Genomic DNA, 23959 nt, shown 5'->3' with positions numbered 1-23959 from the left:
AGGAAAGCACAACTGGTCCAGATATGTGCTAGAGGTAGGGTTCCTTTATGGGGAGTATCTTCCCAAGGGCCATAGGGAAGACTTTAAACCAATGAAGCAGTTGGTGGTCCCAACTCCATACTTTGCACAGTTACTCAGCCTAGAGCATGACCATCCCAGAAGACATGCTGAAATTTGCCAGACCAAGGAGAGGCTGAAGCAGACCTTCTACTGGGAAGGCTATGAACAAGCTGTTGCAGACTAAGTCAAGAATTGTGATGTATGCCAGTGAGCAAGAACCTGTCATGACAAGGGTGTTTATCGCATGCAGTTTTAACGCAAACCCTGGCACGGGACGGGATTGGCCTGGAACAGGTTAAAATTGATGTTACTGCAAGCAAAATTGCTGTTGTGCTGCCGCCCAACCATCACCTATCCTCCAGAAGTGTTCTGGTGGCCAATTTTGGTACTGCGGAAGTTTTACTTTGACAGGACTGAGATTATATTTCATGTGGCCAGTGAGATGGTGGTAGGTTTGGAACTGTTGGGTGAATACTATTTGGACATTAGGATAGTGGAAGGAATAGATGAAATCTCCTGGGCACCCTTTTTAATGGAACAACAGAAGGGATAAGCATAACACAAAAAGAAGTTAATGAGATGGAGCGTGGCACTACAGGAATATGACTGTGAGATCCAACACATAAAAGGAAAGACAAATGTAGTGCCAGATGCTCTTTCACGAGGATCCCGGCTCCCGGTTGCACTTAGACTTAGGAAAAGCTTTCTGCTAAAATCAATGGGAGACTCACACCACACACAGCCAAGCCTAAATACTATGCAGGGAGAAATCAGAAGAGGACTCTGTGGGTTATATCTGGGCAACAGGTTGGAAGTCCACCACCAGTGAGCTAGTGGATTGAAAATGAGCTAGGGAGATCTAGTCTCTGCTTAGTGATAAAGCTCATTGGAGACAACCGGAACAACAGTACACAAAAATGATAAAATTGCACAAAAATGATATTAGGCCTCCTCAGACATTCAGAATGTTCATTATGGATGTTGAATGCAACCCATTCAAACTACCCAATTATGATACCATTATTCCTCTTTGTTATTCCTATGGAACCTTAGGATTGCTGTTTAAGGAATGGCATTTAGATTTCTCAGCCGGAAACCTCCTCTAGTGTTTCTGACCAAATGAAAAATCCTGGATTCCATAGGATGCTGCCATGCACTGAAAGTGGAATATATAGCATTATAATTATGTAGTGTGAATGGCTCACAGATTAAGTCTATTCTCTTTTCCCTTCTTCCATGTTTCAGGTGCTTTGTCTGCTCTCTTCTTTTTTTAAAAAAAACAATCTTCTTATTGCAGATCTGTTGGATACTCACTCCTTAGTTTATATTTTCAGAAGAAAACAGCTTTTTATAGCTGTAAAACTGCTCAAAAAGGGGGAGGAAATCATCATGAGATGCCAAAGAGAACCAGCCAATGAAGGCTGTGTGCAGTTGACTTTAGCTGAAAACAGAAAAAGCTTCCCAAATTTCCCAGTCAACACAGCGGGGGAAATCTGGATGTTATAGTATCAAAAATGTTATTTTCCCAAGCTGTAGTCTAAACAAACGTTGGTTAGTGCATTTCTTGACTGAGATCACCATTCAAATTATAAATTTCTGGACTCGCACATTCACACACACACAGGTTTCACTTTCTTTATGAAGAGTAAAAAAGGATGATCCATTTTGGTCTAGGCTAAAGAATAATTTTCAATGTTGATGTGGGATATCTTTGATCTAAATCCCAAGCAACATGGTACATGTCTTCTCATGCAAAAAATTAAACATTCTGACAAAACTGAAGCTTTCCAACTTACATATTTGTGTTTTGAGTTTTTGAGTCTCTCACGAACTTAAATTATTCAAAATGCCAAAATTTAGTGTATCAATATGAAATATGACAGAATCATAGGCCTGTTACAGACTGCCAAAATAAAGCTGCTTGGGGTCTCTTTGGAGGTATGCTATTTAAATGATGCATGGGTCCTAAGAGTCCGGAGGTCGCGCCAAAGCCACACTCCATTCCTAAGCACTAGAGTGCAGCTTTGGTGCAGCTTCCGGATTCTTAGAGTGCATGCATCATTTAAACAGCAAACCTCCATCTGTGTTAAGACTGATTTTTATTGTTTTTCTGTTTTTATAACAATTTCAAAAAACACAACAAATAAACTGAAACCTAAAATATTAAATTCAGGAAATTGGAACCAACCTAGTTTCAAATATTCAACCAATGCCCTAACTCTGACCTTAAAGCATCCACAAGTTTGCTTTTAAATAAGCTTTAGGGAGGTTTTTTTTTTAACTGCTTAGATGTCTCCATTTGTTGCTTCTTATGTAGTTATATTTAGGAATCAGACTCGGGTTTCTTGTCATGCTACTGACAGATGATGACACATAGACCCCAGCGGCATCAGTTCTCATTTGACCCAGCTAACCAAGAACTCCCACTGAGCAGGTGGCTATAATATCACTGTTCATTATTGGTGTTACATCTTTTGGAATTAGAGTTTTGCAGAAGAGATTGAACAGAAGGATACAACTACGCTATCATGAGTTAATAGTAAAAAAAACAGGTATTGTGTGTCAGTTTCTCTGGCCTAAAACATTACACTCCAGGAGTCGGGGCTATTGCTAATTATTGTTTGTGAGGAAGGATGAATGCCAGTCTTCTCCTCTCCTTGCTCCCACCCCAAATCCCCAATCAAAAAGAATGATTGGCGGCAATGAGCATAAAGCCCTGATCTCTCAGATCCAACGCTTTTGCTGAGGAAATATATGCACAGTACCCATTGGTATGTACATTTCTTCCCATTAGAGTGACTATCTAAAGTACTAGTACTAACAGTACATAGTAAGGAACCCTAACAACATCTTGGTTGTTTCTCCAGCACTGCCAGGTTCAGTAGATTTGACACCGAACCATACAATCAGCTAAGCAAGCTACAGTTTTCAAACCTCTGGTCCTGGTCAAAAGCCCTTCTTCCAGTCATTCCACTCTTATAGAAGCATCCAGGATATTAGGTCTATCTGTCTTTTTTCTTCTTCTGAAAAATATGTGCTTACATGAAATGAAAGTAAAATCCAGGAGAGACACCCCCAAAGAAGGCTCTGTGAAAGCTATACATTTATTTAAAACATTTGTCCTTCATCCTTTTAAAAGATTTTTAAAAGCTCAGTTTAAAAGACAGTATTTAATTTTAAAATTTAAAATCAGCTCAACCTAGAGTTAAAAGACAATATTTTAAACATCTGAGTATATATTATATTATATTATATTATATTATATTATATTACTGGCCTGATCTCAGAAAAAATGCAATAAATAATTGTAGTGCCACTCTTGGGGAAAAAAATGAAAATTATTTTTAGTCATCTTTTCCCAATACCAAAAACAAAAACACATGTAGTATATAAAATAGTCATATACAATTGGCCCTCCATGTCCACAAATTTTTTATCCATGGCTAGAAAATATTCCACGCACAAAAAAAATTCCAGTAAGCAAACCTTGATTTTGCCATTTTATATATAAGAGACACCAGTTGACTATGCCATTGCATTTAATGGGACTTGAGCATCCACGGATTTTGGTATCCACAGGGGGTCCTGGAACCAAACCCCAGCAGATAACAAGGGCCCACTGTAAATACCCTAAGTGTCACTGGGGCCAGTGAAAAAATGGCATAACTTTAAAAAATAAAGCCAGCTCCTCTTTCTTTCTCTTTTCTCCCCCTCTCTTGGAGCGTTCATGTCCAAAGCCATAGTCTTACATCTAAAATAGCTTCTTTAATTATAGACTACTTAGCATACTACCAACATGTACATAGAGCACCCATCAGAATTAATATCCAGTTTTATTTAATACAGAAATGACTATGTGTTTCTCTTAGTTCTCTTAGTCTTTCTTCTCCATTTTCTGACAAAAAATATGTTTTGATATCCATCTGTTGCAATGAGGTTGGAGGCAAATTCAAGTATAATATGAGGTTCAGCTCCTCTGCATTTTACCTTCTACACTGAATGAGTTTCAGAAGAATTAACTATATTGGAAAATGTCAGAAATACTGACATTTACTAGTAAGTAGCTTAAAAAGATTTCAATAAATAGCCATTCTTGAAGGACATTTATCTTGATGATGATCGATTTCTGACATTTCCCACTGGGCATCATACAACCTTGACTTATAAGGTCAGGTTTCTTGCTATGGCATAAAACAGGGGATATATGTGATGGCTGTATTTTTCCTTCCAATCTGCAGGCAAAGTATTAGTCCACTGCGCCATGGGCATAAGTCGCTCAGCAACTCTTGTGCTTGCATTCTTGATGATCTGTGAAAACAAGACCCTCGTGGATGCCCTAAAGACTGTGCGGGAACACAGAGGGATCTGTCCCAACACTGGTTTCATCAGCCAGCTTCGAGATCTGGATATCCGACTAACAAGTGAAAGGGGGAGAGCAAGAGCTGATCCTTTGAAACTTTAGTTGAAGGATATATATGCTGCAATTCAAGTTTAAGAAAAAAGACAGGAAGACAACATCTCATGGGAGTATCTGAACTCTGGCTCTGTGTGCTAGTAAACGTTTCTGGGTAGCAAAATGAAAAATAGTTGTGTATTTCTTTGATGTTCGCAACTCATTTGAGATTAAAGGAGTGCCAGAAATTTGGCATACATATGCGATTGATGTATGGGCAGGTGAGGTTGCTCATTGAAGGGGCCATAACTCCAGCAAAATAATTCAACATGCCTTATAACATCAGGGGAAGGAATGCCAGGCAAGGCTGTATTAACTTGTTTCCAAGTTTGGGAATAAACTTAGAGGGGTGTTCTTGTTAGACCTTACATAAAGGCTACCGGGGGATTTCACATTTCAGGAGCGCTGCAAGGTCTTGAAGGGAATTCACATGAAGAAAGAAAGGAGATGTTTTTTTTTTTTTAATCTGGACAAGAACACTGGTTTTCAAACAGCTGCACTGGGAACCACAAATGAATTGCATCCCAGTCTGAGATAGGCTGATCTACTGGCATTACCTTGGAAGTTGTTGCCATATTTTAAGGAGTTATTGTAGAGCCCCTGTATCTGTCTTCTTTCTCCATGCTGTTATTTGGGAGCTACTATTTGTTCATTAATTGCTTGAAGTGGCACACATGTTTAATTTTTGCTATTTTTACAACAACTCTGCAAGTTTGAATAGCTGAAAGTGAGTATGTATGTGTCTGTCCAGAGTCACCCAGAGGGCTTCTTGGGAAGAAGGAATGATACTATAGGCCCAAGAGATCTATGTCCACCAAATGTTGGGAAAAGTGCATAGGAAGAAATGGTTAACACCTTTCCCAGAAGAGCAGGGTATAAATACTATGATTAACAACAACAACAACAAAAATGTCCTCTGCCCAATCTCTGAAGCTATCCCATGAGGCTGCTAACTAGTAGAACAAAACCCCTGGGATACCCCACTCACAGCCATCATTCCTCACTATTAGCATCCAATCCACTATGTCAGTCGGCAATAGAGAAAAAAAGAAAACCTTTGCTATTAACTAGTAGCTATGTGTGGCCGCCTCATGAGTGGAACAGTGAACTGACTTTGGGCTTTAGGCCACACATTAAAAGAGCTATCCAAAAGTCAGGATCATTTCAAATTCAGACTAAAATCTGGAGCTGATTCACCTCTCCACTGATGCTCCACTGGAGTCTGGTGGGCTCTCCAGTCCTGCCAAAGTTCTGCCAGCATTTCTCATTTCATATGGTGGCAATCCTACATCTGCCTAGTTTCTTCCTGCCCTCTCCTCTTCTTGGCTCAGTGTTTTCTTCTTCATCTGGATTTGGTGGGTTGAGTAACTTATTTGGCTCTGCTTTCCCCCTCAACTGGCTCTTCACATGGTTGATTTATTGCTTCACTTTCCTTCAACAAATAAAGCTACATGAGTAAAAGCCAAAAAGATAAATAATGCAGCTCAGAACTTTTAATGCACCGTGGCTCAGCCTTCCTTAACCTGGTGCCCTCCAGATATGTGGCTATTTTATGAGAGAGTGTAAAGAAGCTGTCCAACCTGCTCCCAAATATAGCTCAGGCCTGACCTATGTGTTTGAATGGACTCTTGCTGTAGAGGTATAAAGTGGGGCTGGCTGTAATTTAAAGCAGGGGGGCAGGCCAGGCATGTGGGCCCCCCAGCTGCCTTCCTTTCAGCAAGGTTTACTGCCAGTTGTAGAGCCATGCTGGGATGAGGGGCTTTAGAGGTAGGAACAGAAGTGTAGGTGTAGGAGGAAGGGTTCAGCATCCTTCTGCCGCCACCAAATTTCCATACGAAATTGCTTTATATTATAATATGGCTCTCCTACCTTCAGAAACAAGCCATTCTTGCAGCTGGGAGGTCAAATTTTTGCAACTGCTAGGCAATGAGTGAAAGTCAAAGCTGTGTTAGACAAAATTGCCAGCCAATTTGCAATAATGCGCTCATTACCTGGTGATTATGGGAGCGATTTAACACAGCTGGCTTTCTCCAAGCCTTGCGCTGGCAGTCGGAGAAGCATCTTTAAGTGAGCTCATGCTGCAAAATGAATTTGAAGGTCTCTCAGAGAGAATAAATATTATACATTTGGAACTCACAAGCACGCACAACACATCGATGTCAAGGGTCACAGTGATTTTATTCACAGAATGTAAATTCTTTGACAAGTTTGCATATGGGCAGTGTATGCTCTCTACCTTTATGTTTTTCTCACAACAACTGCAAATTTTGCAGTATATCCAAAGCTAACCTTAAACTAAGGTAGGGACTGTGGGTAGAGAACCAGCATAGTGTATTGGTGTGTGCTTTGGATTATAACTCTGGAGATCAAGGTCTGAATCCCCACTCGGCCATGGAAATGAATGGGGTGATCAAGCCGTACTCTCTCAGCCTCAGAGGAAGGCAAAGGCAAACCCCTCTGAACAAATCTTGCCAAGGAAACTCCATGATAGGTTCATCTTATGGCCACCACAAGTGAGAAACAACATGAAGCCATACAGCAGCAAGAGACAATGGGCTGCTATGCCTGGAAAGCCATAAGGAACAAAGAAGGCTAAGCAGGGCTCTTGTAGCTCTGCCCTCAGTTGCTACACAAACAACACAAACACACATCTTCTGAGGTGTCGGCAATTATTACAAACCTACCAATGCATCTTTGCAATTGCAAGGGCAAAAGACTTCAATTTAACAATTACAACAACAAACTGTCTCTGGAACAAATATTCAGCACCCAACAATGCCAGGTTAAGAAATATGTGACTCTCTAGATTGTGTTGGACTGCAATTCCCATCATCCTTCACCAGTGGTTATAGTGGTTAAGGAGTTGCAATCCAACAACACCTGAAGATTCACAAAATATCCAACTCTGAAACAGTACATTCTGTATATCTCCCTTCATTCTTGAGCATTATAAGCCAGTTTCATGAAAGAAGGGTTACATGCAGAAACAAGTGGATATGTCTCACATGGAGTATAAAAGAAACCAAAGCCTACAGCTTATTATGCCATGGGGGCTGGGGAAAGATCACCTTTACAAATTTGACTGACATTTCACATTCAGTACCTGTATTTGAAAGGCCCACGTGTGATTTACAAGCACTGAACCTCCAAGAAACTTTGTGAGGTAGAGAAAAAGAATAATGAATGATTGCTCCCAAAGGTGTAATTGCATGTGAGGCAGCTGCCAGCAATCAGTTTCAAAAGGTCATGATTCATATAAACTACAAGTGCAATCTAAGAAAGCAAAATACATTTCCTAGGCAACAAATGGAATAAGTAACTTGCACCATTAGCACACATGCGCCATTACCAGCCCAGGACAACTCTCAGAAAACAAGTGAGGCTTTCCCAAATGCTTGCCCAGAAAACTTGTTACATAATATTTGAGCTGAGCCAAAAGGAATCCAACACAACTCTGAATCCTATGTTGGGCGACAAACTATATTTCTTTAGAGAGCTGAAAGCAACACTGCACTTGCTGAAACACATTGATTTCTTTGAGGGATGAATGTTCTATCATTCACTATCAACTATCTGAAAGACAACTACTGACATCCATGTGACTCCTTAATCATGTTTAGGTGGGTTTTGTTGTTGTTTGGTTTGTACATCTCTTGCTGAGACAAAATCCCAGAACTCCGTGTATGGGATTTTAATCCCTGGATGAATTTTACTTTTGATATTTTATGTCAGCTTCAGTCCCCCTTACCATAATACATCCCAGAGTGTATCCAAAGAGTGTGCTCATGTCTTTCTAGAGGGCTATTTGCATTGGCCTGAGTAGCCAAGTTGTTTTTGACAGCCGCGGTAGGCCTTCCTCTACAGCTGCCCTGCTTTTTCCATCCATTTGGTGTTTGCATGTACAGTACTGTTAATGTGTTCTGTTGTTACATTTCATTCCATGTGTTCCACAGATAGCTCTACTTTTGAGGCATGCCTAGCAGCACCATGCTCTGGCATTAAGAGAAGCTTGTGCACAGAATAGTTTAATACTTCACAAGATCACTTGCATTTTCCAAAGGCTTAAGAATGTATATGTCATTTGGGAGTACAGTATGTCAATCAGAGGTCTTGAATCCAAGATATTTGGCTTGCTAAAATTTCCTTCCAATTCTTAATGCATTTTACATATACAATGTTGGTTAGTACTAGGGATGTAAATCTTTGAGTATTTTGTTGTTATATTTCAGGATGAATAATTGCTGTCTCCCCACTATGGAAGAAAACAAATACTTCTCTCCATATTCGAACATCTTGAATTGCTAGCTGCAAAGTAATTATTGTATAGCGGTTTTAAAAAACACCCACAAAGGCTCTTGTCACTCTCTAGATTGTGCTGGACTGCAATTCCCATCAGCCTTCACCAGTGGTTATAGTGGTTAAGGAGTTGCAATCCAACAACTTCTGAAGGCTCACAAAATATATAACCCTGAAATAGTACATTCTGCATATTTTCCTTCATTCTTGAGCATTATAAGCCAGTTTCATGAAAGAAGGGTTACATGCAGCAACAAGTGGATATGCCTCACATGGAGTATAATAATTCCTTTATACACAATAATTCCTTTAGAGCAATTTAGGCTATGCAAATAGAGAGAGAAATCTGCACCAAAGTCTTGCAATAATATTATTATTATGATTTCTTCCGTATTGGGAAACCCGGTTTTTGACCTGGAAATAAATAACCACAAATATTCTTTCCAACCCTAGTCAATACAATTAATTTAGGACTGTGAAATTACCAAAGCAGCCTAGATTGTCACAGTTTGTGTGTTCAGTTGCTGAATGTGCTTAGAATCTCCCCTTCCATTGAAGACTTCCTACACATATTGCATCTTTACACTTTCAGACATAGGGATATGTCTCCTTCAAATCAAGATTCAAATTGCTTCTAATAATCATCAGATTATATAGCAAGGATCAAGGAGCAAATTATCAAATGTAACATTTCCCATACTGAAGGTATTCATGACAATGTAAAGTCACTGATCTAAGACAGTGTGCTGGAAAGTAGATTGAAATTTCGTCTCGGCTATTAATTTACTAACTGTGCAAACCAATAAAGATCTCAGTAAGGAGTTGCTATAGATTTCTCCACACTATCGAGTTTGTTTATTTTTTATAGTTTATAATCTGCTTCTGTGGCAAAACTGTCATTCAAATAACTATAGAAATGCAATTAAAATAATAAAAACAGCATTAAACACATGAATAAAGAGAAATGACAATTAAAAAAATCTTTCAATTGCAATGCAGTTTAAATACTAATAAAAATTGAATAAAATTTGTATTTTCCTACCAGCAGAAGGTCAACAGACAGAGGGCCCAGAACTTTGCAAGGAAGTACCAAAGCATGGAAGAGGCCAATGAGAGGTTCTTCAGTCACATCCCCAGAAAAAGTACCTCTGCTGTCATTAGACTAAGAGGTGTGTTTCACTCATACATCTTTTAATCTGGATGTATTCCAGTGAGACAATATGGTTATTCAAATCACCTGATTCTTATTGGAAATGGAGGAAGCTGCATCAATGTTTGTACTAAGGACTAGGTACCTACAAAGGGCAGTAGTGCTGGAGGCAGATATTAGGCCTACCTGTTTGATCTATTATCATGGGATCTCTTTGTTTCCAAATACTTTTAGCTTCCGAGATGACTTCTCTCCTCCCTGATTTCCACACTCCCTGTAATGGCCCTTCCACATCAACAGTGTAGCTGTAGCATTCTGGAGCAAAGGAAGTTTCTGAACACTTTCCAAAGTCAACATCTTAGTGTAGCCCAAACAAAATTTATTAAGGCATGTGTCATCAGGGCCAAGTCCAATTCTGATGGGACTTACGTATCTAGGATCTAACTGTAACTGTATCTAGGAATGCAGCCTCAGGAGGCCATGAACAGGTTACTACACTTAGAGCACAAGTCTTTGATACATTCATGACGTTAAACATACCTACGTATAAGTCACATTCCAACTGTTTAAAATTCTGAAAGCTTTCCCCAAAGGTAGCTGGAGCAGGGTGACCAGATATCCTCCTTTTCCAGGACATGTCCTACATTTCAGCCTTTTGTCCTGGAGGAATTCTAAAATATGCTCCATTTTCAACATGTAGAAGAAGCATGAGTTTATATTTATATGAATGTTTTTATTTTGTCATGTCCTACACTTTTCTTAAATGCCTTGCATTTTGCAGTGCCTGGTCCCCCTTTGCGATTATGAAATCTGGCCACTCTGGGCTGGAATGAATTATGGCAGGCGGTTGGACTGGATGACCCTTGTGGTCTCTTCCAACTCTGTGATTCTATCTCACACTGCTCAGCTTATCTCCTCCCTTTATAGAAAATGAAATGCTAAATGAGAGGTGGGATGAGCCACAGACAGTGGGCTCCAACCTTCTCCATCTGTCTCTAGGCTGGGGAGGGAAGTCCACAATCCTCAGTAGCCAGAGCCTTCTTGTATGGAGCTAGATTTCACGTAGTATATCACCAAGTCAGGTCCTGGCCTTTATCAATTCAGGCCCATTCTCTATATTGTTGGGGATAACAACAGCTCTTTTCAGGCATTCTTGAACAGAGCAAATGGTGGCACATGTCATCAGGGCCAAGTCAGAGGCACCAGATCAAACTCCAGCCTCAGAGAAAACTATAAGCATATTCAAGCCAACATGGTTACAGGTACCACTCCAGATCTTCCCCATAAACACATGTACAAGTTGATGGGAGAGGGGGTGGGGATAGAAGATGTGGCTCCATGTCTTCTTTTTGATCTACCTTACCATGTTGCTAGAAAGATTAGTAATGAGAGGTGATAGAGTCTCCTTCCTTGGAGGTCTTTAAACAGAGGCTGGATGGCCATCTGTCAGGGATGCTTTGATTTGGATTTCCTGCATGGCAGGGGGTTGGACTGGATGGCCCTAGTGGTCTCTTCCAACTCTACTATTCTATGATTCTATGAGAGACTCACTGTGCAATGCATTGAATTTTCCATCACACTGCATAAGTTCTCAACATTTTTTACAATGTGGAAGCCGGCCAGTGGGGGAAAAAACCAGGGTCTTAATTGCCCACCATGAAATAATGATCCATGATGCCTGGTCAGGTGACTACTGATGGTAGGTGTTCTCCTAGATTTAGGCTATTGTGTGATGATAAAATAGCAGATATTACAGAAGTTTCCTCAAACCAAAATGGCTCAGCCCCTTGTTTCAACTCTGGATGGCTGGTGGTAAGTAAGGAAAAGGAGGAAAGCAGGGACCTGTTGGTGAATTTGTTCTCCTAGCTCTGGTGTATGTATTTAAAATATGATATAAAATAAAGGCATCTAGGAGTGACCAATACTGCCACTCAGCTCAACTAAGTCTTGCACAAAATTTATCCAGTTTGCATTTTTGAATATAGGTCAGTTTAACACTTAAATTTCCGAGACCCATTAATACCAAATGATGAGTGCATTACACTTTATGGACAGGAGAAGAATGAGTTAAGCATGCAGTGTGTGAAAATCTTTCCCCCGATCACACAAATAGGATGGGATAAGGATGGGAGCAATCCGCTTTGCTCCTGTCCTTTTCCTCCGTGTGATAATCTGCTTCCAGACATCTTGGTAGCTTTAACTTTAGAAGTAGCCACAGTGCTAAGATATAAATAGCTTTAAGGTTGTATGAAATATTTGCAAAAAGCATTTTTTCCATCCACATTTGAACTGATAGCCTTTTATGATCTCTTAAAATAAGTTTCCCCAGTTGGCATGGGTGTGTGGAGAGAGACAAACTCTTCTAATTCAGCATATTCCTACCATCTTTAGCTAGGAAGTATTTGCTCAGGCAAGTGCTTGTTACTTGATAATTCTGACACCGTGTTCCAGAGAACATCTGTTTCCACTTGAGCTCTTTCAACTTTTCAGATGTGAATAGCAGAAGTGTCTTTTCATTCCATGTCTCCCACCCCCAATTGGCAACTGCTCTTGATTGCAAAGTTATTGTTATGCTGGACATTCTGGCCCATCTCCTGATACTTTTATATTGTATTTATTTTTAGATCCTCATTAGCATTTCGTGGGCCATCTCTTATCAATCTCAAGGCGTTTGAAGTACAGCGACACAATTTAACATATGGCGCCAAGATCTGAAGAAGAAGAGTACCAAACCACATGCCTCTACTTAAGAGAATAAGAATCATATTTGTGTACTCTTTTGTTTTACATTCAGAATCATTATTTCCCCATCTGCTCATTGTATGCAGTCACCTCTCTGCTGCAACTGTATTTTATTATTCCATTGAGGCTTTCAAGTAGTTTTTAGTTCTCATCTCTCATGGAAGAATTGCATTTAAGTTCACATTTTCACTCCATTCAGGAGGGGGGGGGGGACTATTAAAGCTGCAATCTTTAGTTCCATTATGACAACTGTTACTTCTCTACAGCACAGTTTTGAAGCAACCCTGTTCATGTTTATGCCCTGCAGAAGCTCCTTTTCTACATTTCATCCTCAACCAGTGGTAGCTGGTGGTTTGTCACCAGGGCAGTAGTCCAAACTTTAAAGGACCCCAAATAGCTTCTGCCCCTTTAAGGTTTGGATTAAGATCCAGTTGATTTATTAGACATGGAAGGCGCCAGGCACCTCTACACTGTATCCTGAGAAACAGTACAAAGGTTAAGTTAAAATAACATGAAACTTTAAGGGTTCTGTTGTCCAAGTTCTTACTGCTACAATATGCAGTTTCAAACCCTTTCAGGTTACAGTTCTAAGGGAGGAGCAAGATTATAACACAGGTTTATGAGCATTTACAGGGTTTAGAAAAAAGGAGTACCAGCTGAAATTCTCTGCATAGGTTCATTTTCTTCTCCACCTTATCGTCTATGAATGTAGTGCCCCCATTGCTCAGCTACCCAGTTAGAGAAATTGGGTTTGCCATGGGGGTAACCAATTCACATACCAAGAGGGACAGACTCAGAACATAATTGAAACACACTGGACATGAATGCAAAATAACTAATTTTATAAATTAAAACTTTGCACTATGCAATTACAAGAACATAACCAGGAAGACATAATGGCACTGGTAGCAGTAAGATGAGGTGCAGAATAAGTGCGAAATGAAACAAAAGCCCTGTGGTCAACAATGTTGGTATTATAAAGTAGCTAGATGGGTTGCCAACATTAGTGACATTCTTTTTAGGTTTTCCATCTCACTGTCCAGTCTTTTTCCTGCCTCAGCTCCGAGTAGGCTATGTTTTTCCTTTTCTCCTCCTTTACTTTGTCTTAAAGACTTTAATAGTTCTTCTATTCTTATATTCATGATCTCTTCTCTGCTGCCTTGTCATCTACCTAAAAAACAACTATGGCCCATTACAGACAGGCGTATAGTACGGACTGGGTCTGTACTAGGGTTAGAAAGGGGCGTCCCTTCCGGACACCCCTAACCTTAGTATGGATTGAGTCCGTACAAAATGGTGGTGCCCGTTCCACACAGGGGCCGCCATTGCTACATCACCACCGCACCGCCTCCAAACGAGGTGGCGCGGTTGCGACGTACTGGCGCTGCACCAGGGCGCATAGAGCGCCCTTTCCGTGGCGTCAGAAGGAGCTGCGAAACGGAGCTCCTTCCAGGATTTGCATCACTGGCACAGCCTTTAGATGGCTGCGCCAGCAATGCAAGGCAGAAAGGGGCCAAGGGGCCCCTTTCTGCTTGTCCCCGCCGCCATCAGGTGTCCTTGGGGCATGATGCCCCAAGGACACCCCTTTCCAGGCCACAGGAAGCGGCCTTTTGCCGCTTCCCCGCAGCCTGGAAAGTGGCGGATCGGGGCCTCAGAGGCTGCCATTCTGGTAGCTGAGGCCCCGATCCGGCGGAGAAAGGAGTGCCTACAGGCCGCCCCAAAGGGGCGGACTGTAACGCGCCTATGTTTTATTTAGTCTTTGCTCTATCCTTTGATTTCTAACTGCTGAAGCAAAGCCAAGCATGGAGGACACAGGATCTTCAATTAATAAAAATGGCTTTTCCGAGGCTTCCTCGCGTATGCTTCCATGACGGAAGGAAAGCGGGAAGCCTCTATGATGTTTCAGAGAAGTGTGACAGATGATTCCACCTCTGGTGCTTCTGAAACATTTGGGCCATACTTCAGCAACACTTCTGCAATGTTTGGGCAGCGGTAAGTGCCCCGTGTGATAAACTCCATATACCAGTGAAGTGTTATGGTTTGTTTTTTTTTGGGGGGGGGGGGGGTATCCTTTTGGATGGAGGAATTCAACACTTCCCTTGTGTAACCGCTCCAAGCTTCTTAAAACCCACCTTTCCCATACTATTCCCCTCACAGCCATTGGTGAAGAGTGAAGAGGTGGAGGAGTATCCAGCTACAGTCAGATGCTCAATGATGAAGGCAACTTCCAGGACCTCCAGTATAGTGCCAGAAGATGATGTAGTTGCTGTAAATTTCATTAATCAATTGAACCTAGACTGTTCTGATCACTGTCCCTGCTCTCTCTAGAAAACAGATTTTAACTAATACACGAACACTTGCAAAGGCACATTAAAATCAGTCCACCATTCTTTCCTTTCAACCTTCCCAACCCTTACCTTTATACCTCTAATTTCTCTAATATACATACGGTATTGAACAATACTGTAATTTATTTCCTCTCATATACATTCAGTAATACATTTACACATCTAGAACATCACAAGGGCCTCTCATCTGCTGCACTGATTTTTATATTGTTGGCCTGACTACAGAAGGGAGGAGAGAGCATGGTAGAACAAAGAGGTGCACACCCCACCCAATGCTTTACGTGTCCCCCAATGGTTTGTCCTAGGATGCCTTGTCTCTTGATACATTGGCAATTCTTTGACATACCTTGAAGCTTCAACATCTGCACAATTTTCCTATACAGTAATTATTTTTAAAAACAAAGGACAACTGCATTTCTGCTCTCATGGTTTCACCATGTCAGCTACGGACATTGGCGGAATCCTGTTGGAGACTTACATCTTCATAAATGGACTTAGGTCAGCAGAAATTACAATTGGGCAGTTCCATAACATTCATATCCAGTAAGGGGCTGGTAGTACATTACTATGTAAGGGAAATAGCAAAGTGCCTGATGCTCATCAGGATAGATACACAGCAGGACCATTGTGCATCCAGATCAATGCTCATCTGTCCCATTGTACATAAGAACAGAGCTAGGGAGTGCTGATGCGCATTAGTAGAGCCCAGTGCACATCAGGTCACTCTTACTGGTGTCCTATTATGCATCTTCAAAATTCATTAATAGGGTTTCTTAGTGCCTCTGCTACACAGCTAAGCGTACATAAAGTTACATAACATAGATCATTATAAAGGATTCCAGCCAGTCTCATCACCTTCCATAACCTTCCAGTGCTATTTATTGCCAGGCCTAAATGCCTGGCTCTGAAGGGGTCCTTTTTCAGAGCTAGACATTATGGAAGGCATGGTCTGGAAGGCTGCCTCTTTGCCACCTTTCTCCTCCTGCCTCAATACCTAATAAATGAAATACCAGTTGTTACGAGGAACATGTTGTCTCTTCCCTCAATCTTGCACTGTGCATTTACTTAGCCAGTTTTAAGTCCCAAACATTTCCCAGGTCATATTGAGCTATTTCTATTCATTATCAGTTAAACACTAGTAAGATGAAGATTGCAGTCCTATGTGACCTATCATGGGGGAAACTCCTATTGAACTCATTGGGGCTTATTTCTGAATATATGTGCATGAGACTCAGGCTGTGAAACAAATCTATGATGTATTTATGGCCTAGAAAGATAATGCTTCAGAGATTTCACCTCATCCAAGTGAAAAGCTCCTTTTTCATTTGGATCTTAATCAAGGGCCTCTTCAGATAATAAAAAAAGAATACAGTTCTTATTTGATGTCATTGAAACCAAAAGGCAAGTCCAGTGCCGCGTAAGGTTGTCAGAAAGATTTGCAATAATCGCTTGCAGACAGAGTAGATGTACAAATGTTCACCCTCTCTGCACAAAAGCAAAACATATTCACTTGCTTTTGCTCAGTAATACCCTCACATTTTGCTTCTAATCCCTTTAAGCAAATTACAGGCAAAGACCTTTGATGTATGTGCCAGCCAAAGTAACACATGCCTTGTTAGTTAGTGGAACTGTGAGCATCTCCCATCTGTATGTGTGGGGATAATAATTACCGCTTCAAACTGCTGGCCTCCTGCACTGTTTTGCTCTTTGATATTCCTGTGCAAATCACGTGGTCTTTGGGCCGTTCTTCTAACATGTATTAACAGCTGTCCTCCTGCCCAATTTCTTCACCGCTGCCAATATTCATATTCATAGCAATTAGCAGCCACCATCACTTATTTAAGAAGGAGGACAGCTCCACTGCCAGTCTCCAGCAGCTGCAGAGTCCTTAAAACCATCAGCCCAGACTTAGAATAAATTGGTTATACCACCAACACCATTGCTGGTGTTGGTGGTACAGTTGACCCTCCTTATCCACATATTATTTATGCATGGATTCAAGCATACGCGGCTTGAATATATTTTAAAAAAAAGTATAAGTTTCAAATATCAAACCTTGATTTTTCCATTTTATATAAAATACACCATTTTGCTCTGCCATTATATTTAATGGGACTTGAGCATTCACAGATTTTGTTATCCATGGGAATCCTGGAACCAAACCCCAGCGGATAACAAGGTCCCACTGTATAAAAAGGATCTGGGGAAGTAGACTGAAGTCTATGAAAGCTCATGCTGCCAACTTCTTTCCATCAGTTAGTCTCAAAGGTGCTACAAGATCTCTCTACATAACTGATTCTACAGACTAACATGGTTATATCTTTGAATTCTACCATTGCTGGTGTTACTGCACACCTTTGATTACATCCTGTGCCCTCTCAGTCAAATGTAAGCGATCACTCATCTGTACATGTGGACTCAAACAAGGTACACTGGAATTATTATTATTATTATTATTATTATTATTATTATTATTATTATTATTAAGCTTTATTTATATAGCGCTGTAAATTTACACAGCACTGTACATAAAATCATTTAATTAGACGGTTCCCTGCCTTCATGCTTACAATCTAAGAAGACACGACACAAAAGGAGAAGGGAATGGTTGAGGGGAAGGGGATCAGGTCCAGCATTCTTCTCTCCCTCTGAGGCCTGGACCAAGGCAGATGGACAGATGGAGGGCTCTGTATCTTAAGGATAAGCCTGATGGCACTGACCCACCCTCTCTCCCCCTCAGAGGCCAGGATGGAGTCAGATGCCTTGTGGGAAGGGTTCAATTCCTTTAGGGAGGCTGGATGGGAATCTTTTCAATATTGAATCTTTTCAATATGTGTAATGCTGTCAAAATGAACTATGTGTTGAACTGAGACAATGCAGGGAAATCATTACAAGAACACTGACAAGGATGGAAAATCTACACATTTATTTTCAGAAAGAATTGATTGGTCAGTACTCTATGCCAGCACTCATCTGGCTGATAATGACTCTTAATGGTAGTGTTAAAGCAAGAAAAGACTGAAACACTGAGTTGTGGTTGGCCATTCAAGATGTGGTTTGCTAGTCAGGGAGCCAGAAGGCCAGTAGGGTAATAATGGCAAGACCGTCATTAAAGGCTTAAGTGCAGTGCGGAAAACCTTAATGGACTAACGCTAGCCAGACAAATAAGACAGAGAACAGCAGAATCAGAGCTGGCATGTCTGCATGTTTTAAAGGAAGGTTTCACTTCTTTTTTGGTCTCAGGACAACTGGCTGGCTCAGACCTTGCAGTTAATAAGTTAAAAGCAATGTAAAAAGGTAAAGATAGTTCCTTGAGATGAATGTCTAGTCATAACCGACTGTAGGGGATGTTGCTCATCTCCGTTACTAAGCCGAAAAGCCAGTGTTGTCCAAGGACTGCTCTGGTGGTCATGTGCCCACTGAACGCTGTTGCCTTCCCATCCAAGTGGTACCTATTTATCTATTTGCATTTGCATGCTTTTGAACTGATAGGTTCACAGAAGCTGAGACTAGTGACAGGGGTTATCCCATCATGTGGCACATGGGCCTCGAACTACCAACCTTCTGATCATCAAAATCGTCAAAATTGGCATCTTAACCACTAAGCCATCAAATCCCAGAAAAGTAATGTAGTTACCTGTAAACAGGTATTTTGTACCAAGCAATATGAGGAGTGGGATCCAAGCTATATTATTATCAGTATAATGAGAAACATCTATTTTTCTTTCTTTCTTTGCTTAGAAAACAGCCTTCTTCTTCACTCAGCAGTGAAAGAGTGCTAAGTTTTCGCTACAGCTTTTTATAGCTTTGTGAGTTTTGCAAAATGCAAGTCTAACATGTTAGGCAAACAAGAAAAACAAACAAAAATGTCTCTAAATTAAATAAACTGAAAGCAAAGATGTTCACTCTCCTATTCCATTAAAGTGATGAATAGAACAATGAGCAAGAATGCATAGTGTTTCCACTTACTTTTTAAAGTTATTTTTATGGGGCATTTTTAGATGTTTTTGAGAAGAATTTTTCTTGTTTTAAGCCACGCTCTTCTTTTAAAGTAATGAATAGTAATGGAAAAGAAACAGGCAACACATTTAGATCTTTATAACATGAGAAAACAGAGCAGAAATGGAGCTGGCGAGCAGCAGTTTTCTCTGCGCCTTACCACATGAAGACATGTTTTCTTCCCGCAAGTGATAGTTGTAAAAGCATGTCTTTTGTCCAATGGCTATGGTCATGGCTATGAAAAAGCCATGCTTTTACAACTGTCTCCCACAGGATGAGAACTGAAGTGCTATGACATAGTTTGGTAAGGCACAGAGAGAGCACTACTCCAGTTCCAGCTCCATTCTGTTTTCTTGTGCTGTAAGGCACAAATAAAGGCCTCATACAGATGGGCCGAAATAAAGCTGCCTCGGGTCACTTTGGAAGTATGCTGTTTCAACAATGCATACGTCCTAAGAGGCCAGAAGCTGCACCAAAGCTTTGCTCTAGTACTTAGAACTGGATTGTGGCTTTGGCACAGCTTCTGGACTCTTAGGCATCAGGGCGTCCTGGGGAGCAGAGTCGGGCATGCGTCGTGAGGATGCTACATCCCGACTCTGCCCCCATGCTGGCCTTTCCGGCCAATCTGTAATAATAATAATAGGAATAATAAGCCTGCTTATTCTGCCGTGTAAAAGCCTGAGATTCCAAGATTTAAGAGTGCTTAAGTGGAGTGTTGGTACTAAATCTGGGTGTATGGACTAGACTATTGTTCATGCATTGAGAGCACAAAAAAAGCAGACATGAGAGGGACCTCCAAACAGATACAGATTAGCTGATAGATGGCAAAGAACTCTCACTCTCTTAGTCTAAAGAGATAAGGGTAGAGAAACTTGCCTGTTTTAGTTGTGGTCCCATAAAGTACTTCTTCTAAGTTCTGCATCCATGTAAAGTCTTAGTTTGAATGTCTTCTGTAGAATCACAAGAACAAGGTTTGTCTGAAGTCAGGGGACTCTAAGCTAAAATGAAACTTGTTTGAGCGGAAGAATGAAATGAGCCCCTAGTTCTATTTCCATAGGGAAAGTGCTCATAACTGTAGGTAGCATGGCTCTGGACAATGCAATTAAATCTAGAAAGCCTAAATTCATTGATGCAGACCTTCAATAGAAATTTTGCTGGGTGTGGAGGGCAATGAATATATTCCAGATGGAAAGCTGCAAGCACCTTGTAAAATGGGAATCTTTGAAAACCAATACTCTTGCTCTTGGGTTCATCTGCAATAATCCAGGAAAGTTATGGCAGTGCTGGAGTAACATGATGACTCTGAAGCCAGCATGTCTGCGCTTGAGAGGCATATGGATTTACTTTACATTAAGCATGGCTGTTGTTCAGCAGAAGATAAGGAAGTGTATGTATACGTCTGCTTTTTCAGGCTAATGGTTTTGGCATGATATCTGCACTGCTAGGCCACTATAAACATCCATTAAGATAATCTTAAGTGATTGTACTTGTAAAACTTCCCATGCCGTTTCCCCCACTAACAACATATTTTGCAATTTAAAAAGGGCAATCTGCCCACCAAAAAGGTGGGGGAGGGGGAGTTTTGCAATCAAAACTTTATTCAGAGATCTTGGGTGCATCCTGAAATATATCATCTGAACAGTTAAGCCGCCATAGAGGTCCATTCACCACATCTTTTCCCCCAGAATGTAGGTCTGTTGTGCCAATTCACAGTGGTAACAGCTACAGACTGCACCAATTGGCTGACACACATTATTTTTTAAGTGCACATGCATACAAGTCAAGCCTTCTAATCTGCTTTAAAAGGCTGGCGGCTTACCTGAAACAGAGTCAGCACTCCAACAAATGACCAGTACAGCAAATGACCAGTTGCTGTTAAAAATAACAGCAACAACACCACCACTAGCTCCTCTCTAGGTAACCTTTATCTCAGTATCAGTAATAACCATAATATTGGTCATTGCAATTTTCAGCAATAATTATGGCTGCTAATAATAATTATAAGTAATAAAGATTTTGACCCTGTACAGTTCAGAATCCCACAGTCCAAGATGTGTCCTCTCTTTTTATCTTTGGCACACAGAGAAACCTGAGGGGGAAATCCTGAAGGTTGCACACATTTTTCATCTTTCATCTTTGAAAGACTGCAGGAAAACGTAAATGCTCTGCTCCTGCTTGAAATAGCTGCCTGCCCCATCTGTCAGCCAAGACAATAATTACTCATTTCCTGTGCCTTGTGCTCGGAATACCCATCTTTTCAAAGACAGATGATACAGTCCTATCATGAAGGTTGTCTAAGAGTGAAAACAGCTATAATTTTCAGAGTCTGATGAATTTTGAGTCACCCCTGTCTTCAAAATACAGGTACACATTTCTGTCCTCAAGTGGTAGGAGATGCAGATGAGGGCAAAGCCATGTTCACATTGCAGAAGTGAAGTCCATAAAAGCACATGCTTTTTAGATAAAACATCCCAGGTTCTATTCCATGGCAGCTCCACTCCAGAATGCTTGAGGCAAGAGCTTGAGTCTTTGGAAAGACAATGGCAGTCACAAAAGACAGACAGAACAACAATCTGAATCAGGAAGAGGCAGACTATATGTTGAAGTCTGCTGCAATCATCATGATACTGGAAAAGCACACAGTTGTGTGACCCTTTAATAGTTAAGAGTCTAATCCTAAGTATCTAAGTTTTACAAAGGAATTTTATGTAAGGAGACAAATAGTTCTATAAGCTAATGTTTTTAGAAAATGAAGGAGAGGCTTACAAAGAGCAATGAAATATCATAATTAGAATTATGTTAGTGAAAGTATCAACTACACACTGTAAGTATAATGATTTTTTGACTTTATGAATTTAAAGTGAGATTCATTAAGGTAACAAAAAATATCCCGCTTTGACTTAAGTGAATGTTACAAGGAAGACTTTTATTTGTATTTTGTTTATATTGTATTTGTATTTTAAAATTAATATATACAGTCGCCCCTCCTTTTTCGCAGGGGATCTGTTCCAAACACACATACCCCGCAAAAATGAAAAAAACATGCATATTCAAGCCCTATTGGCTTGAATGGAGGCACTCTCCTGTGGGGTGCGCAGGTGTGCGCCACAGCCACGCACTCCATTTTAACTGTCTCCATTTGCCCCCTGCGGATAATTAAGGGGCGCAGATCCCAAGTCCATGAGAATATATATAGAGAGAGAGAGAGTGAGAGAGAGAGAGAGAGAGAGAGAGAGAGAGAGAGAGAGAGAGAGTCTAATCCTATTCAGGGATTCTCAATCTGTGTTTATAATTACACAAGAAGTGGGAGCACACCTACCCTGTTCTTTGCTTCTTGTCATCAGAAAGTGAGTGGTCAAAAATCACATGAAGAGCCTCCTTGGATAGCACTACTTATCAGCAACAAAACTAGAGAGGATTTGAAATGCTGATAGTACATGAGAAGGGAGGATAGCAGGTTCTCACAATGGTTGTATTGTACATTATAAATCTTATACTAGAAAGATCAGGAATGCCTAGCAAGGACTTCTCTTGTGGAGGCTGAAGAGTTGAAGTGGAACAACTCACACAGGTTTTCTGCCATGGGGTCTTAATTGGTAAAGCATGTATTAAAAGTTAAACGTTGTGGATTTGGGCTATGTCGTGATAAAACAGAGGCCTGTGCTATGTTCAGACACTGAAGACACTTGGTATAACCAACAATGCACTGGCCTTGGCTTCTAAATGGTTAACTTTTTTATGGGAGCCAACAAAGTAAAAAAAGGAAAGCTTGTTGCCATAATCAGAAATATCTCTGAAGTAGAATCCATGCTCCTGAAAGCCAAGATCAACTCTGAAACATTTGGCTTAATTCTAAAGAGGCAAAAGGAGTATGAATTATTTTGACAGCAAGAGATAAACAGGAGTATCTATTTTAATTTAATATTCCAGGCACTCAAGAAGCTATCACCAACAAAACAACAGAAACTAAAAGCTATACTTACTGACCATCTGGCTCACAAAGCCAAATATATGCTGGAACTCCGAAAATAGGAACGTTCCATAATACACATATAAATAAAACCTTAGGAACGGATGGTACCTAAAGAATTTCTAGTCTGATTCTGTGACTAAAGACTAGATCCCGTCTATACCAACAGCAACCAAGGCCAGTTAAGTTACTGGGCTGTGTTTTGCCAACATTTCTTAATGCAATTTAAAGAAGGGTGGGTTGCATTTTGGCCCACTGAGTATTCTTGTCAAGGTAATTTGATTTTGCAGAGCTTTCTGTAAAACTTCCCTAGTTTGATCATTATCTTTCTCAGAAGAGTTTGGTCAGAATAATATTGCCTCAGCCCTTTCTGATGTTTCTTTGGTGTTTCTCAAAGTGCTTAAATAGAATCCCAGACCTAGTCCCATGCAGTTCTTTAAACTCATTTTATATCCGAGTCCTGCTCTTATCTCCTTACTGTCTGGATGAACACAAACTAGGGTGGGAAGCTCTGGTCCTTCAGATATTACTAAAGGGCTATGGAAGCTGCAGGGAGAAAATGTCTAGAAAGGCATAGTTGTCCACACTTGTTGTAAAGAGATCCTGGCACTTTGCCTTGTGTGTACAGCCATGGAAGGATCTGTAGTGAAGGGATTTGAAAAGTTTTTGAAAAAGACCACCCTTCCAGGTACTCTTCCTGACCCTTTCCTTCCCTGAAAATGGGGAAAAACATGTCTGCATTCTCCTTTCCTCCAAGCTGCAATTCAAAGCCTGGCCTGAAGTATATATCTAAATATTTATTACATTAATTGTCTAGACAGGAAACAGATAATAAAATGGGGTGGACAGACATAGAAGCAGGATAATGGTATGCTCTGTTCATGGATGAACACTTGTAGCTGGACTAAGGAGATTATCGCACTACTATTTTCACTCAAGCT

The 23959-nt window shown here is 40.6% G+C and overlaps 2 protein-coding genes across 7 annotated transcripts in view; one reads left to right on the top strand and one right to left on the bottom strand.

Annotated features, from left to right (window-relative positions):
• Nucleotides 1-4646, top strand: part of LOC121926250 (dual specificity protein phosphatase 13-like) — a 33523-nt gene extending 28877 nt beyond the window's left edge. For all 6 annotated transcript variants that reach the window (XM_042459065.1, XM_042459068.1, XM_042459066.1 and 3 more), the window contains one exon: nt 4299-4646. In XM_042459065.1, the coding sequence (XP_042314999.1) occupies nt 4299-4522 (224 nt within the window). In that variant the 3' untranslated portion in view covers nt 4523-4646. The remainder of the gene's footprint in view (nt 1-4298) is intronic.
• Nucleotides 1-23959, bottom strand: part of SAMD8 (sterile alpha motif domain containing 8) — a 324372-nt gene that overhangs the window by 142131 nt on the left and 158282 nt on the right. The gene's annotated exons all lie outside the window — the stretch shown is intronic.

Source organism: Sceloporus undulatus, chromosome 3 (genome assembly GCF_019175285.1).
Source record: "Sceloporus undulatus isolate JIND9_A2432 ecotype Alabama chromosome 3, SceUnd_v1.1, whole genome shotgun sequence".
In the NCBI taxonomy this organism is placed as follows: domain Eukaryota; kingdom Metazoa; phylum Chordata; class Lepidosauria; order Squamata; family Phrynosomatidae; genus Sceloporus; species Sceloporus undulatus.
The sequence above is the reverse complement of the archived record's forward strand: the minus strand, read 5'-3'. Positions and strand labels throughout refer to the sequence as shown.